General features: G+C 39.0%; 1 protein-coding gene across 2 annotated transcripts; it reads left to right on the top strand.

The window, feature by feature from the left end:
- The first annotated feature begins 226 nt into the window (after positions 1-226).
- LOC122984121 (tubulin-specific chaperone cofactor E-like protein) lies at positions 227-16518 on the top strand. Of its 2 annotated transcripts, none has more exons than XM_044354442.1 (11): positions 227-321; positions 2358-2481; positions 4017-4087; positions 6097-6276; positions 7260-7399; positions 7560-7741; positions 7907-8163; positions 10790-10916; positions 11135-11251; positions 11359-11470; positions 12566-16518. In XM_044354442.1, the coding sequence occupies exons 4-11, from the start codon at positions 6129-6131 to the stop codon at positions 12770-12772; spliced, it is 1290 nt and encodes a 429-aa protein (XP_044210377.1). In that variant the 5' UTR covers positions 227-321; positions 2358-2481; positions 4017-4087; positions 6097-6128; the 3' UTR covers positions 12773-16518. The 2 variants fall into 2 exon arrangements, with proteins under 2 accessions (XP_044210377.1, XP_044210375.1); XM_044354440.1 differs by having other exon boundaries at positions 2358-2501.
- The last annotated feature ends 1334 nt before the right edge of the window (positions 16519-17852 follow it).

The following is a 17852-nucleotide window of genomic DNA, read 5'->3' as shown; positions in this document are numbered from 1 at the left end:
GATCATCATCAGCAGCATCAACAGCAACACAATGACATCATGGGCTCATCTTGTCAAGAGGAACCTTCTTGTTTTTTTATTTTTGTTTGTTTGTTTTGTTTTTGTTTTTTCAATTTAATAGCATCTCATAAAAATATGAATTAAAAGAATCATATGGTGTAATTTAAACATATTTCCAATATAAAAGGAAGTTATTAAATTAAATGAAGAAAAAAAAACGTTTTCATGTAACAAGCTACGTCACTTCCAGGATGCAGGGGAGAGCAAAATGACAGCTGGTTTGTTTTCATCAACAAGGGAAATTAAGAGTAGATGTTAAAGGTATGTAAAACGACGACCTCCTATTCTGTCAGTTTTTCAGACGCTGTGTTAGGCTGTTGTCGTTAGCTATTGATCATCTACAGTATATTTATACGGTTGCCATCTGTAATCCATGTCGCTGCTGCTGGGGGTCAGACTCACTGATGCTCGAGTCTGGACACCGGACACCGTCTGCTGGATTTAACCCTTATTGTTCACCAGTTAAACGTTGTTTCCTTTAGCTGGAGCTGCAAAGATGGAAACATATTGTTATTGTCTGTAGTAGGTTAGCTACTTGTTTTTTATTTTATTTTATTTTTTTAAAAACCAGCCTCCATTCAAAAATCTGTCAATTTTAAGAACTCTATATCATTTCGGCCGAGGTCTAACGTAAAAACAACAGTTAATGTCCTTTTACGAATCACCAAGAGTTGCACCTAGTTTCGGCGTAAATCTAATTAAAGAACTAGGTATTACTGCAATGAAATGACAACTTTTATGATCGGTTTGCATGTTGTTGCCACCATTATTCTCCACCAAACGGACGTCACGTTACTCCTTGAAGTGTAGCTAGTAAGCCGCTCATAAAAGTTGATATTTTGTTTAAATAAGTATTTCATCGTCGATAACATATATGCCGAATTTAAGAACACTTCCAGTTCAATCGCTGGCCATCGTGTTTTATACGCTTCTCGATGTGTATGTTTATCTAGGAGTGAAGAATTCTCAAAATGCGATACTTTTTAAGGGCGTTTGGTGTAACGTTACCAATTAAACGTGACCTTTTACCTGCCACCAAGAGTTACACATCAGCCCGTCTTTAATCTCATAGAAGAAGCAGCACCTACAACCAAAAAAGTTTTATAACCGTTGTGCTCGTTGTTGTTAGGACAATCTTTCATGAAATTGGTATTGTGTAATATATTTGTAACTGTGTTTTGTATAACAGTTGAAATTTTGTCTAAATGACAATTGCTTCGTCAATAAAGATATATGCCGAAGTTACAAGAATTACGTGCTGAATCGTAGGTTGTCATGTTTTATAAATTGTTAACGTATGAGTTTAATGCAAGCAAAGACATATTAAATTATATGAAATTTCTACGGTGCTTGGCACCGCGGGCCAAACTCCATTGAAAAATCTGTCACTTTATAGGTGCCTGGTGGGCCGATGTAAAACCTAACAGCACAACTGAAGACCTTTTACGAATCACAAAGAGTTACACATCATCTCGGCGTAAATCCAGTGGAAGAAGTAACATTTATTGCTATGAAATATAAACCTTTATAATCGGTTTGCTCGCTGTTGCCACGGTCATTTTTCACCTACTTAAGTTGATCTTCCAATAAGTATTACTTTACACAATGTATGCTGAATCTAGGAGAACTGAGTGCTGAATCGTATGTCGTCATGTTCCAAAAATATGAAAAGGTGACACATCTCAAATTTCCAAGTCAAGGAGGACAAAATACTAACATTTCACTCGTTTATCACATCAAACGTGAGCCAGATAAACAAGTGAAATGTTAGTATTGTGATGTCTATGATGTGAGCCACTTGTTTATTTAGCTCACAACTGTGATGTGAGCCAAATAAACAAGTGGCAATGTCATTATTTTGTCCTCCTTGACTTGGAAACTTGAGATGCGCTACCTTTTTTGATATTTTTGGAACATGCTTGGGTTTAGCACTCCACTGAGAATCCCATTGTTGAAGTGTAACCTCCTTTTCCAATTCATACATCGTCATGCTTTACAAGTGAGACCCACTTAATCTCTCAGCTTCTTTATCTCACAATTCAAGTGACTTACTGCACAACCATCAATCACTGAGTTTATGTGTATTATCACTGACAGAAAATTGTGTCTTATTTTGTTTACCCTCATGGGGACAGTTCTCTGTCTGGTTTGTATCTGGACTGTGAAGGCAGTTTGGCAGCTCACTTGCACTACTTGTAAGAAATCTAAACATGTATTTTGGTGCTCTTTCAGTAAAACTGATATTGGCAAATGATTTATGAGGCAGAAACTGATCTTTGACCATGTCTGTGCTCCAGTGTCATGAGCTGAGCGTCCCCCAGTTCCTCCCTTTCCTGGCCTGTCCAGAGCAAATCCTGACTGAACAAAGAGTGAGCAGCATTTCTTCTGGAGACGACTGTCAACCCTGCCAGCCACTCTGGAGTAAGACAATACTGGCAACGGTAGGGCCTGTCTTTCATCTCCCAAATAGACAACTTTGTCTTGTGTAAAAGTAATGATAATTTAGTCTCAATGGCAAATAAATGCATACATTTAAGCATAAGTATACAGTGGTGTGAAAAAGTGTTTGCCCCCTTCCTGATTTCTTGTTTTTTTGCATGTTTGTCACACTTAAATGTTTCAGATCATCAAACAAATTTAAATATTAGTCAAAGATAACACAAGTAAACACAAAATGCAGTTTTTAAATGAAGGTTTTTATTATTAAGGGAGAAAAAAAATAACCCTAACCCAAACCTACATGGCCCTGTGTGAAAAAGTGTCTCCCCCCCACCCGTTAAAACATAACTTAACTGTGGTTTATCACACCTGAGTTCAATTTCTCTAGCCACACCCAGGCCTGATTACTGCCACACCTGTTCTCAATCAAGAAATCACTTAAATAGGACCTGCCTGACAAGGTGAAGTAGACCAAAAGATCCTCAAAAGCTAGACATCATGCTGAGATCCAAAGAAATTCAGGAACAAATGAGAAAGAAAGTAATTGAGATCTATCAGTCAGGAAAAGGTTATAAAGCCATTTCTAAAACTTTAGGAACCACAGTGAGAGCCATTATCCACAAATGGCGAAAACATGGAACAGTGGTGAACCTTCCCAGGAGTGTCCGGCTGACCAAAATTACCCCAAGAGCGCAGCAACGACTCATCCAAGAGGTCACAAAAGACCCCACAACAACATCCAAAGAACTGCAGGCCTCACTTGCCTCAGTTAAGGTCAGTGTTCATGACCCCACCATAAGAAAGAGACTGGGCAAAAATGGCGTTCCAAGACGAAAACCACTGCTGAGCAAAAAGAACATTAAGGCTTATTTTACATATACTGTCTCATTTTTGCCAGAAAACATCTTGATGAACCCCAAGACTTTTGGGAAAATACTCTGGTTCTGTTTTGCTGCTTCAGGACCTGGAAGACTTGCTGTGATAAATGGAACCATGATTTCTGCTGTCTACCAAAAAATCCTGAAGGAGAATGTCCGGCCATCTGTTTGTGACCTCAAGCTAAAGCGAACTCGGGTTCTGCAGCAGGACAATGATCCAAAACACACCAGCAAATCCACCTATGAGTGGCTGAAGAAAAACAAAATGAAGACTTGAGAGTGGCCTAGTCGCTGTAAAAGACTCATTGCAAGTTATCGCAAACGCTTGATTGCAGTTGTTGCTGCTAAGGGTGGCCCAACCAATTAGGGTTAGGGGGCAATCACTTTTTCACACAGGGCCATGTAGGTTTGGGTTTTGTTTTCCCTTAATAATAAAAACCTTCATTTAGAAACTGCATTTTTTTTGTGTTTACTTGTGTTGTCTTTGTCTTATATTAAAATTTGTTTGATCTGAAACACAAAGGTGTGACAAACATGCAAAAAAAAAAAAAAATCAGGAAGGGTGCAAACACTTTTTCACACCATTGTACGTGTCAGTGGATACAAAATGAAATGGGCTACTCCTGATTTCTTTGGCAGGCCATCACTACAGAAACAGAAGAAGACAGCAAACAGTGATAGTAGTCAAATCAAGAGAAACGTCTCTTCAGGTAAGACACTCTGTCATATCTTTTGAACTATAACCTTATTCTGTTGGAGGTTTCTGTCGAAGTTTAGACCCATCCTCTCTCAAACAAGACATTGGGTAAAACTCCTACAGTATGTATTTTATTTGTGTTTGTCAAATAACTGGCGTTACAGCAAATACAGCTGACGAATAACAAATTGCCTCACCACAGTTTACTGCAGTCCATTTATGTCAAATAAGATATTGTAACAGGATCTTTTTTTTTTTTTTTTATTTCAGCAAAACCACTACATAATTTATGCTTCCCTGCAGCAGATTCCACAGCGAGGATCTATCCACCAAGCATCTTAAAACACACACATACTCATGTTAATTATAGATACTTAACTGATAAGTAAGGTCAAAAATGGCTTCTTCAGTGTGTTTATATTTTAAAAAGTTCAGCAGAAAGATCAGCTCTCTTGTTTCTCTCCTCTGGGCAAATTGAGGGATATTTAAATGGGACAGTGTCTCTGTGGTTTGCTGATAAAGAGCTGAAGACACCTCCTCGTGTCCCTCCCTGATCCCATTATCATTTTGTACCCTTCTTAAAAAGAAATGCAGACATCTATGAGACTGGACAGTAATCCTGAGGAGGGCAGCAGTTATGTCTCTGCAATGTAAATGTAAGACTGTTTTATTCTACATGGAACATTAGTTGCTGAATGAATGGCTGATTTGTACAGGCTAGAAGTGAGAAAATAGTTTATGAATGAAATATGGCAGGTATGAAGACCTGCAGAAAAAATACAAGTGAGTCATTGAAATGAGTGGGCTGATGGTTCATGTTACTCATGTTAATAGTTTAGCATTATTAGTACTGAGTGACAGGGCACGAGTGTTCATCTGTGTGAAACCAGCTGATAAACTAGTTTGGAGAACTTTGACAGGTGAATGTAAGACAGGAAAAGTGAAGATTTTTGAGATTTAGTGTGAATTGCACAATTAGTTAATTAACCAATCAGTTCATCAACAATAACCTTAATAGAGCAGAAACAATTAGTGGACTAAGCAAAGAGTCACTCGACAAAAAGGTAATCAACAATTTTAAAAAAGAAACTACAGCCTCCAAAATGAGCATTTAGTTGAATCAACATCTCTCCAAAACATTTTTAACAAAAATGAAGGTATGACTTGTTGCAGGTCAGTTGTATTAAACCACATTAGCAATCAACTGGCTGTGTATATAATGGATAGATGAATTAAATATATACTATAGACCCAAATTAATGAGCTCTAGGTCAAAATGATCAATAAAAAGACCATCAATTAAACCATAAAAAAGTAAAATATCCTTTGCATCTGTACAACTGTCACTGTCAGAAAGTTTGCTAGGTAGCATCACACTAGTCGGTTATAACTTGATGTTCACCAAAGTTTTTCCTGTTGCAAAGTGGAGAAGGTGACAAATTGTACAGAGAACATGCACATGTCAGTGTCAGATCTTCAGTCAGGTTTATCTCTGTTTCTCACAGTCTCTTTCATCTGTGTATGTTCTCGTCAAATAACAGTAAAGTGAACTTTGTGACTGCAGCAACAGTAGTTTTCTGTTTCTCACTTTTATGATGTTTTATGATGTATGATGTATTTAATTGCAGTAGCGATAAGCCCGTGGCTGCAGTGAACATTATTACATTTATGATGGAGAGTCATACTGTTGCAAGTGTTTGGGTTTATGTTCAATGTGATAGTTTTTGTGTGGATCACTCTTTTGAAAGAAAACCTTGCATCATATTGCATGGAAACCATGAGGACCAAACTTTCAGTTCTGTTTTTAATCAAGTAGTAAAAGTCAGTTTTCACTTACTTTTATTTTATTATGCAATGTTGTGAGTGGTATCAAAGAAGTAATGTATTATGTTTTATAGTCGAGAATGTGTGTGGATACACTCTCATAGTACCTGTGTACACGCTGCAGCATTTTGTACAGTGTAAACAGTGCCTGAATGTGATAACTAATAACTGTTGACTCTTTCCCACCCTGCCGGCCAGCTGAGGGGGGAGCGGTTCAGCGGAACGGAGACATGGAGCCATCAGAGGCCATTGAGGGTCGTACCTTTGTGGAGGTGATGAGTGAAAAGTACAGCCCTGAGAACTTCCCGTACCGCCGCGGGCCTGGCATGGGCGTGGTGGTGGTGCCCACCGCAGGTCCCCAAGGTTCCCCCATGAAAGGTGAGCTGTAGAAAAAAAAAAGACACTTTCACTTTGCCTCCCTAAACCTTAAATAGTTAGGTGCACTTTACTTTATAATCCACTCAGTGTCAGGACTGCTTTCCAGGGTTTCCTGGGTACATGCATTAAAAACAAATAAGACAATTAAAAACATAAAATAGAAACTCCCTCTCACATCTGCTGCTCTGCTTTGTCTCATTGATCCTCCCTCCTACATTCCCAAAAATATCTTTCAACAGCCTGCATAGAATGAGCTCAGACTTACATTCAGCTGTCTGCATTACTCAAAAATACAACATGTCTTGTGGCTGCATTGCATTTTGGTCTTTTGAGGCTTTCTAGTGGTGGAGACATTGGACTCATGAATGTGAGTCCTGTCTTTTCAAAGTAGAGGTAGGAAACACAGATACTGTAGTGAACCAGGGCTTTTGACAAGACACTGTATTAAAATGTCTATCAGTAAGTCAAGTCAAGTTTATTTATAGAGCACATTTAGAAACCAGAGCTAACCAAAGTGCTAAAGAAGAGAATGAAATGACATTAGTAATGATAATAATAGAGTTAAAATGAAAAAGCCTCCCTGAATAGAAAAAGGCAGGAATACAAGACAACAATGAAAGGCAATGATAAAATACAAGGCAATATCAAAATATATGCACAAACATAAGAGCAGAGAAGTTTAGAAAGTAGTACAGCGCAACAGTAACAGTTGTTACAGTCATCATGTCCTAGAGGAATGTTTGGTTCTCATCTTGTTTATTTAATTTTATATAACACTGAAAGAGTATCAGAAGGTTGAGTACTTATATTAAATTCTTAATTTTAATTGTCTGATGTGCTACTTTTTTATTTTAACAAACAAATTTTGACTCATTTACATTTAGTCAAATCCCAGCTGAAAAAATCCTCCTTTTTCTGTGTGAACCTTCCCCTCTGTCATCCTTATAAATTCTTCCTTTCATCCTTGCCCATCTTCCCCTCAGACCGTCTGAACCTGCCCAGTGTCCTGGTGTTGAACAGCTGTGGAATCAGCAGGGCAGGGGACCAGGCTGAAATTGCTGCCTTCTGTGCCCATGTTGTGGAGCTGGACCTGTCCCATAACAAACTGCAGGACTGGCATGAGGTGCTGTTTCTGGGTTTGTTGTTTTATCCCTCGACAGTTAATAGATAAATATAGCAAATAGAGAAGCCTGTGCAGGTTGTGTTTTGTGCGGTGGTCTGTGACTTTTAGGGACAAACATTTAAACACTTTTTCTCAACACCACATTATTTCTTGTTTTCAGATTAGTAAAATTGTCTCCAGCATTCCCAACCTGGAGTTCCTCAACCTGAGCTCTAACCCACTGGCAGGAATGACCCTTGAGCCGCGGTGTGCTGAAGCCTTCTCCCGAGTCCGACGCCTCGTCCTCAACAACACCCAAGTATCCTGGGACACCGTGCTGCTGCTCACCCAGGAGATACCCGAGTAAGACAAATACATATTTTAGATGAGTTGTTTTGAGTAAACCCAGCAGGGAGGCCAAAGCTCAGAACAGTAGTTCATCTCATTTCCAGTCCGACCCTTTCTCTTTTACCTAGCCTTACTTTCCTCTTCACCCTCCTCCCCTCTTTCTCCCATGTTGTCCTGCAGTCTGGAGGAGTTGTTCCTGTGCCTTAACGAGTACAGTGGCGTGAGTGCCTCCAGAGCTGCCTGCCCCAGTCTACGCCTGCTTCACATCACCGACAACAGCCTCCAGGACTGGGCCGAAGTCCGCAAGTTTGGTTCCATGTTCCCTAGCCTGGACACTCTGGTTATGGCCAACAACAACTTGGCCTCCATTCAGGACAGCAAGGAAATCCTGCAACGGCTCTTCCCCAACCTACGCAGCATCAACCTGCACAACTCAGGTCAGTGGATCCAGCTGTTGGCTTGTGTGTATGTTGGCGTCATAGTGATATATTGTTATTACTACTAGTGCTATTGTACTATATAGAGCTGGTACATGAATATACTGAGGGATCTCATGATGGCTTAATTCCAGGAGGAAACAGCATTGCTTGAGATTTTCAGTTTACAGGATTTTACAGAGCCTATCAAAGGTATAGTATCACCATCAGTATGTAATGACTTAATAACAGATGGCAAAATTTGCATAAGCTAACATGTCACTGTATTCTGAAAGGTTTGTATTATTTGAAGAGTATAACAGTTGATCTCTCTCCACGTTAGCTTTTATCTCAGGAATTGTTGTTTCTAACTTTGGAGGAATCAGTGCTGAATCTATGTTTAGAGTTCTATCAGAAGTAGCGTGGACAAAACAATATCTGAAAATATATCAGTGTTCAAAAACACTTCAATACATCGCTTCTTCCTATTTGCTCCTTCAGAGGCACATGGAGAAACATCCTTCCAAGCAAGTTATTTTGTCTTAGATTCAGCTTTTTCTTCTGCCCACAGACTTAGATTGTTTCACTGATTACTGCTGCAGTATCCCTTGTTTCAGGCATTTTGGAATTAAGTGCAAATGTCTTTAAACAAGTAATGATAAGCAAGAAAAGACTACAGCCTATGATTAAGATTTTGACATACTTAAAGGATTGTTGTTGTTTTTTATTGGCAGCAAATCCCATGAAAAGACCAAAACCAAAAATAAGTTTCACAATACTTTCTGACTTCCCTATCCAGCTCATGCTTCTCATCCCCAAGCTGCTTCATTCATACCAAAAATGTGAATCTTTAAAACGTGTCTCAAATATAACATTTTTTTAAACAAAGTCTCAGTTGCATTCTAAAATAGTTGGGCACTGTAGTTTTTAGCCAGTGTTATGCAAAGAGGAATAAACAGACTATTTTCAGCGCTACATTAATACACATTTGGTGCACTAGTGAGCAGTTGGATGGTGTATGTGTGACTGAGCTCTGAGCTCTACGGCATAAGGTAAGAGGAATAAGATATATCAGGCTTTGTATACATACTTGTTAACAGGATCAATTTGTTGTTGATTTTGGTTTTTCATGGGATTTGTTGACAAAGAAAAAAATACAGATTTTTGCCAGCGTTATCCTGTAAGAAGAAGCATACTTTTCATATTTGAGGAATTGGAATTAGTGTTTTGCTTTGTCCAATGTCAAGTTAATCATCTAAAAATTGTGTTATTTTTTTATTCCATGTCCAAGCAGAATCGGTGGTGAATCTATTTTTAGAGTTCCTTTGGGAGTAGAGGGGACAGAAACAATATCTGAAGGCTTGATGTTCAAAAAGACTTCAATGCATCACTTCCTCCTATTTGCCCCCTCAGAGGAACATGAAGAAGCTACTGATAGGTAGCTAGTTTTCAGGCCATGTATGTGTGTCATTCATACTATGAATTTGGCCCAGTCAACCCTCCCACGTTTAACACCTTTAGATGGAGTGGAAAGAAAGGCAAACTCCTCACGTCCAGATTCAGGCCCACTGAACTCAGCCAGGGACTTGAAAATGCTTGTTGACCTAGGCCAGAGACTCCTCTGTCTCCCAGAAGTTGTCAGAACCAGCCTGAGACCAGATCTAGTCCTCTGGTCTGAATCTCAGCGATGGGTCTTTATCGTCGAGTTAACAGTCCCCTGGGAGGATGCTGTGGATGAAACAAATGAGTGAAAGAGGCTGCAATAGGTCAACCTCACAGCAGAAGCAAGAAACCGAGGCTGGAACACCAAGGTGTGCCCAGCTGAGGGCGGATTCATGGCCAACTCCACAGCCAAGCTCCTAAGGGAGCTGGGAATCAGAGGGCAGGCCAGCAGAAAGGCAATTAAAGCACAAATTATACATATTTATTTAGTTTAAAATACAAAATGTGCAATACATTTCACTCATCACTGCATATTTGAAGAGGCTCTATATACTGTATATAACTACCTACTATATGTATATAAAATAAGGTAATTTTTTTTACCATTCAATATTTATCTCATCACTCCTTGCACCCTTCATTTCTTTACACTATTTGTATCCTGTTTTCAGTTCACAGAAACGGTTTCACCTGTATATAGTCATTTTTTGTGTATATTTCTGAAGATTGTTGTGTTGAGTAAACATACTTGGACAATTAAGATGATGCTGATTCTGATAAGTTTTAATAACCATCTTTTCACCTAGTGTCATCATCAAAATTTCAAAATGAATTCCCATCAGCCTCAGCTGTATCTTGTGTTTATTGCTAATTAGCAAATGTTAGAACGCTAACAACCTAAAATAAGATGGTGAACATGGTAAATATGATTCTGCTAAACATCAGCATTTTAGCATTGTCACTTGTTGTTAGCATTCTGATGTTAGCATTTAGCTCAAAGTACCACTGTGGCTAAGTACAGCCTCGTGTAGTAGACTGGTAGTCAAACAATGCTGTCTTGTAGTTACTTAACAAACTGCTCTGTAAAGTGTTAGCACATGGCCTGGATACAGCTATCTACAAGAGACACAGTACACATCACTGTAATATATGTCTGCTGTCCTTTCTTTGTCCTGTCTTAACTTGTCCATGTGTGTGTTGTCAGGTCTTAACCGATGGGAAGACATTGAAAAGCTGAACTTCTTCCCAAAGTTGGAGGAAGTGCGACTGCAGGGCATACCCTTATTGCAGACCTACACTAACGTGGAGCGACGCAGCCTCATGATAGCACAGTGAGTCCCATTAGTGACATTAGTGAGACTGGACCTCCTTTTTAGCAGGTGGAGAGGTTGTTTCTTCTTACACTGAGGAATGCTTAACACCGAATTAGAAGAACATCTCCATTTGGTCTTCAGAACTGTAGAAGTCAATGACCTGAAGCTTTTCAGATTCAAATAGTGTCACAAATATCTGCTACTGAGCTGCTTCATATGTATGTGCTCCTCCGCAGGCTTCCCTCAATATCACAGTTAAATGGCAGCGTTGTGACTGATAGCGAGAGAGAAGACGCAGAGAGGTTTTTCATCCGTTACCATTTAGACTACCCTGAGGAGGAGCTGCCTTACAGGTGCACTTTCTTTCTGAATTCTTAAAACAAAAGCATGAGTGTTTGTAGGGTTTGTAAGTTTGCAATGTAATGAATGACAACACCTCTCCTGCTCTTTTCTTTATAAGATACCATTGCCTGGTAACCAAATATGGAAAACTGGAACCACTCGCAGAGATTGACCTTCGGCCGCGCTTCCGTGCCCAGGTGGAGGTTCACTGTGAGGAAAAAGTGGAACAGGTCAGTTAAACAGTTAATGAGCTATTGTTCAGAAGAGTTTACGAATGTAGAATAACTTGAAAGGCAGGATTAAAGGTTGTATCATGTAACCTTTTGTCACTCCTCCATTCATACTTGACCTTGCTGTCTTGCAGGAATCAACACCAATCCTGCCCTTGATTACTCACGCTTGCATAAAGCGATAAGTCGTCCAGTTATACTTTCATGATATGTACTTTAGCATACTATAAAAAAATTCAAACAAGTACTTTGTTTTCAAACCATAGAAATCATAAGATGTGTTATAGCACCTTCCTTCACTGTTCACTGCCACTCACTTTGCTAAAGGACACAATGACACATGTTGCTTGATACATTTTAACCCTATTATAGATATGTACTGGAAGTGATTATTTTGCCACTGATAAGTCTAAGTCTGATTGATTTTCTGATTTATGTTAGCTTGTTCACTGGCTAACTGTAGAATCTGGTCTCTTGCTAACACATCTGATTTGTATAATAGGTCATATGTATATCTTGTAGAAGCTAACATTTGGAGCAGCTAATAGTTGCTAACATGAGCATCAATCGGTAAATTAGCCCACTGGCTAGTTAGCATAGTCACAAGGCCAAAACTAACTCCAATCATTAAATGTAACACTGTAGTGCCTGCAATGGACCCTGTGTGCAGTTTTAAGAAATACTATCTTGTAAAATGGTTCTTTTAAAAATTGTGGACAAAGTTGCTCTCCCAAAAACAGATACAATGGCGTCCAATTGGGCATTCAGACAGTCCACTTTCTGCTCCTTTTGGGTATACTCACAGGTTAAATAAATTCTTTTTGGATATCGAACTGTGCACTTTTATATGAACAAAACAAAGACGTGGAGGGATTTAAAATTAAATGGTATGAGGGTGCAGTTTAATTCATGGTCACGGTTAGGTTTGCATATTACATACAACGATTATAGCATAGAATTGAACAATTCTGCTTGAGTTCGAACTTATGTATAGAACTTAAAATACCACCAACTTTTGTTTATTCTACTATCGTACCTCCTCAAGGAGTGTCATTTTAATGCCTAAAACGTAGAAACTTTTTGTCTTTGTCTCAGCTGAGCATCCGTTTGGACCAGACAGTAGCAGAGCTGAAGAAGCAGTTGACGACAGTGGTCCAGCTGTCCACAAACAGCATGAGGATCTATTACATCGACAAGTGCAGCGCCTTTGGTCCGGAGGAAATGAAGTACAACACCCGGGCTCTCCACTCCTACAGCATCCAAGATGGTGATGAGATACTGGTGGTACCCAAGACCAAGTGAGCAGCCAGCTTCCAGCTGGCTGATTAGGATAACTCGATTGATTGTTTCATTGGATTATTTATTGATTGGTTAACTGACACTGAAAAATAATTGGAAACTGCACACGGAACAGCATCAGCAGCCTATTTGTTGGAATGGAGAGAGAGTAAAAGAAGAAAATGATGTTAACACCATCACGGAGACTGGACAGTGGAGTACAATGGGCTGCTGGGAGGTGCTGACTGGAAATGCAGCTAGTCTGGAGAGAATTATGTCTTTATTTATTTAAGCTTTATTTGAGGGCATCCACTGAAGTTGATGGATAAATCTATCACACTGGAGAACAGGCCAAGAGAGAAACTTGCAGTCAGCTAGCAGCTTAAGCAGAAGAGAGGGCGCTGTTGTACCAGCAAAGCTTTGCTGCAGCTCTATCTCTTAGTATACGGCATGTACCATAGCACCTGCAAGGCAAGTATCCAACACCACTGGCTTGCCCAAAAGCTACCCTGATTAGTCGTGAGGCAGTGCTACCCAGTGGAGAGGGGCTGCTGTTCTCATCTGCACTTTTACTGTAGGCACAATATCAGGAGGAACAGCAGTTGTTAAAGGAAAAATCCTGCCTAAACATTATTAAATGCAGGTGTTGGTGATCAAATTTTTTGGCTCCATTTTGTTGTTTGGTGGTGTTTTTTTATTTATTCCTGGGGATAATTTGCCAAACACAAAATGTTTAGTCACATTCAGTGAAAAATACCAACAGAGTCAAAAGCTTCTTTGCAGAGCTGTCACGATATTCAAGAATCAGTTTGAAATTCATCATTGAATAAGCAGTTTTAATCCTTAAAGATCCCCTCCAGACATTTTTTAAGACGTATAAAAATAGCTTTGAAGTATAATTTCTATCTGATGAGGTTTTTCCACAAAAAAGTTTGATAACCTTGTTTAAAAGTCTTCATTGCATGTATTTCTTTTACCTTACTAAAAAAAATCAGAAACCATGAACATGCAAAAATAATTTAACTACTAGACACAAGATGTCTGCTACTTCACTGTAAAGTCCATTCTCAGTGTATGTGCTCTGCAGGCTGCAAGTTTCCACATCACACTTGTATAAGTTTCATATTGGCTCCAAACTAGTTGTGATATCACAAAATTCTGCTCGTACATACATGTCTTGAATTAAGATTTAGATGAGCACAGATAAATTTTCCTCCTTCAGCAGATGAATGTGAAAACAAACTCTGCACATTCATCATTCTGCACAGTGCAGCTAAAATAGCAAACTGAAAGAATAAGTAAAACACATTTTTGAGTGGAAGGGGACTTTAAGTGCATGGGGACTTTAACTAAAGTGGGAGTTGATGAGGCAGGGAATGAGAAAATTGGTCGTACGAAAAGGAAAATTACACCACTTTATGACAAAATGGCTTGGGGAGTGCAATGATCACAAACTGATCATACCACAACAGTGTACAGACTATCTGAGGGTTGATTTTTCCTTTAGCACTGGGTCTCTTATCACAGAACACATTCACACATGCCCACACAGCTTACCACATAAAGGCTGTTGTCATGTTATGTGCTGCCCCCTACAGGCTTCATCTGTGTCCCTGCTGAAAACTGATCCCTGCCACTATGAGTTTAGGGTCTTTGTGAGGGAACAAGTGACACACAAACACACACACCAGGGTACCAAAAGACAATCTGTCATTGCACATTCTGTGTAGGAGCCGTAGGAGGGCATCTACATTTTAAATATCACGTAAGTGCAGGTTTATAATTATATCCACATCATGTGAATTTAGTTCAACACAACCTAGGGAGCAAGATGAGGTTTAAAGAGTCACTAACTTGTGTTCATGAACATTTCAGTGGAATATGGTGTCAGTGGAAGTTTTTTGCTGTTATCAGTTTCAGATAATTAATATGCTTTTAAGAGGGGAACTGTTTTTTCCAACGTTCTATTTTTTGTCTGTCGTAAGTTAAATCATTGCATAATGTGTTTAATCGCTTGCTTATGATCTTGCTTATGACCTTTTAAATGCGTAATCAATATATGTTCTTCACAGTTTATTTGGCTTTATCTTTAAAGGGGCACTCCGCCAATTTTACACATTAAGTCCAATTCACTCATCTTGAGAAAAAGTTTGAAGTTTGAAAGAAAAAAAAATCAAAAAGACATAATCTTGGATTAAAAGTCTGTTCAGCAAAAAAATTGTAGGCATTGATTGAAAGACATGAGCATTGAGGTCTTATGAGAGACTATCCAGATGCATTATGGGAAATGTGGGATCCAGTGTTATTAGGGACTAAAAATCAGGATAGCTCGGCCTCTGCTGCTTAAATTTTGACTATTCTTTCTCTGTCTTTTTTGAATGTTATGGAAGTGCAATGCTAAATCACTGGAGTGCCCCTTTAAACTGAAATATTCCTTTATGCCTCTACATCAGTGTTTCATCCACCATAAATTAGTGTATTCTATATTTCAGTTCGTCCTGCGCAGAGATACTTTCACCAAAGATAGCTCATTAGGGTATTCTTATTAATGTGGAATATATTCTGTATGTATTGATTTTAATATACAGCATCCACCTTATATAAGAGGAGCATTGATATTTGATGCTCGGTGCTATCGATTTTTCCTATAGCAAGCAACTTAGCAGAGTAGGGGATTCCTGACAGTGCACAGTGTTATGGCCATGGAGACAACTGATACATTAAGACACAAAATGAAATATTCACATTAAGTGGCTTTTTGGAAATAGATATATGTTTGGGCTGTAGCTCCAGTTCATCCACTGATGATAACAAACCCAGCTCAGTGTGCTTTGGCCTCTTTTTTAACACTGTTTTTACCCTCCAAAGTATCAGTATCTCAAGAATATATATCCCACAGTACCTTCCCTCCTAACTATCCTTTACCTAATTATTTTATGACACTACTGCTATACTTGAATATTAGAAGGTGTAATATAATAACACTAAAGAGTCAGTAATGAAGGTGTAACAATGGCATACAGCAGGTTAGATGAAAATAAAGGACAATACTGGCACCTGTTTCCCCATTCTATCACATAATAATGTTGCTGAATAAATGTTACTGTAGCATGAACCATAGCCATAGAAACCAGCACACACAGGCAGCTGTGCAGTGTTGGCATCAACATCCAAGTCTGGACTGAAGTATTGAGTTATGGTGTCTGTGCTAATCAGTGTGAGACATCTGAGACATCTTTATTTATTAAGAGAAAAAACTCAGCTAATCTGCTTCTTCAGGACTGTGTGGATGTGGCTTGATCAGATTGACAGTGGCCTGGCAGCACAAGCAAATTATTTTTTCAACACCACAACACTCACTTCCTTTTGATTCAGATGTTGCTATACTCGGATTGGTGCATGGAAATACGTCACCTTTTTCCACTTGAGACCCACCCACTTCACACCAGTGAGAAAAGAGCACAAAAAACACAAATACAGAAATTCTTGTATGTGAAATAACCAAAACTGCTCAAGCTTTAGCAGAAAACTTTGTGTTCATTTTCAGATTCCATTGGTCATAGTAAGAAGCTGATTGGCAAAATAAGTTTTCAGGGTGTTTGAAGACAAATTCCTTTTATGCTGCGTTCACATGCCATTAACAATTATTAACAATGTACTCTCTTTTTTAAACTGTTTCAGCTGTTTCATTCCCCTGAATACATCAACCATCAATAGTGACGTCTTGATATCATGTTTGAGATGTTCTCAGCTCAGCTAAACTCTCAAAAGTAAACATCAAGTTTGGTGTCAAAGAATCAAACTGTGCAGCCCCTGAGAGACGCCGTTTATTCATCATTAAACATTTTTGCAGGGAGAAATCCATCATAGAGGCACCATACAATATATCCAGCAGCAGTAGCCCTAGTAGACCAGAATGCAGTGCAAACACAGGACACTGTACTTTGAGTAAGAACTGACTATGCTTGTTGTTGATATGCTGCCAACATCACTATTGCAATCCGTATTTCCAGATTCATACATAATACAGAGATGAACAGGACATTTAAAGGGATAGTTAGACATTTTGAGAAATGCACTTATTTGCTTTTTTGCCAGAGTTTGAAGATTGATATCACTCTCATGTCTGTCTGTTCAGTATGAAGCTACTGGCAGCAGCCAGTTAGTTCAGCATAAAGACAGGATACAAAGGAAACAGCTAGCCTGGCTATCTGCCTACCGGCACCTCTAAAGTTCATTAATTAACACTTTACATCTTATTAGTTAAATCTGGACAAAAACTTAAGTGTAAAAACAACATGTGGAGGACTAGGCTATTTCTTGGCAGGTGCAGTGACTTCCTTGAATCTCCACTCTGAAATTGCCCTGCAGTAATTAGTCAGTTTTTAGAGGAGTGGTAGGTGAATTCTGTTACCTTTGGACAGAGCCTGGCTAGCTGTTTCCCTCAGTTTCCAGTCCTCATGCTAAGCTAAGCTAACCGGCTGCTGGTGGTAGCTTCATATTTAGCCTACAGACATTAGAGTGGTATTGTTCCTCTTATCTGTCAGCAAGTAAGCAAATAAGTGTTTTCCCAAAATGTCAATGTTCTGCTTCAAAGAAGTTCGTGGTGGATGTCAAAAGGCATTCTACAAAATGAAGGAGTCACTAACTGAAGTAGACAAAATACCCCCTGAAGAGTTCCTGAGGGTGGATTTTTCCTTTAAATTCAAATTCCATTTCTACTCCTTAAAACTGCTGTGGTCTGTTCACATTATAAGAAACAAATAAACAAACGAGAAGCAGAAAATTGAGTTGAAATACTCCACAATCTTACACAATGTAATAAACTGATATCAGACCTGTTGAAAAACTGAAACACTATTCTGTTAGATTATGGCTTGCCTGTTTAAATGGAGATAATTCATACAATTAAAACCTCAATATTTCCTTTGCTTAGCTGACCACTCAGCACATAATGCTAGACATCTGGTAGCATCAATATAGCACATCCTGTTCAAAAGGAAACCTGTGAAACTAAATAGATACTTGCTACTCTGGATATATCAGTAAATACACTGCTTGAGTCATCATCTGCCTCTAAAAGTAGTGCACCAGACGTCACATG

This window comes from Thunnus albacares, chromosome 6 (genome assembly GCF_914725855.1).
Source record: "Thunnus albacares chromosome 6, fThuAlb1.1, whole genome shotgun sequence".
Classification (NCBI taxonomy): domain Eukaryota; kingdom Metazoa; phylum Chordata; class Actinopteri; order Scombriformes; family Scombridae; genus Thunnus; species Thunnus albacares.
The sequence above is the reverse complement of the archived record's forward strand: the minus strand, read 5'-3'. Positions and strand labels throughout refer to the sequence as shown.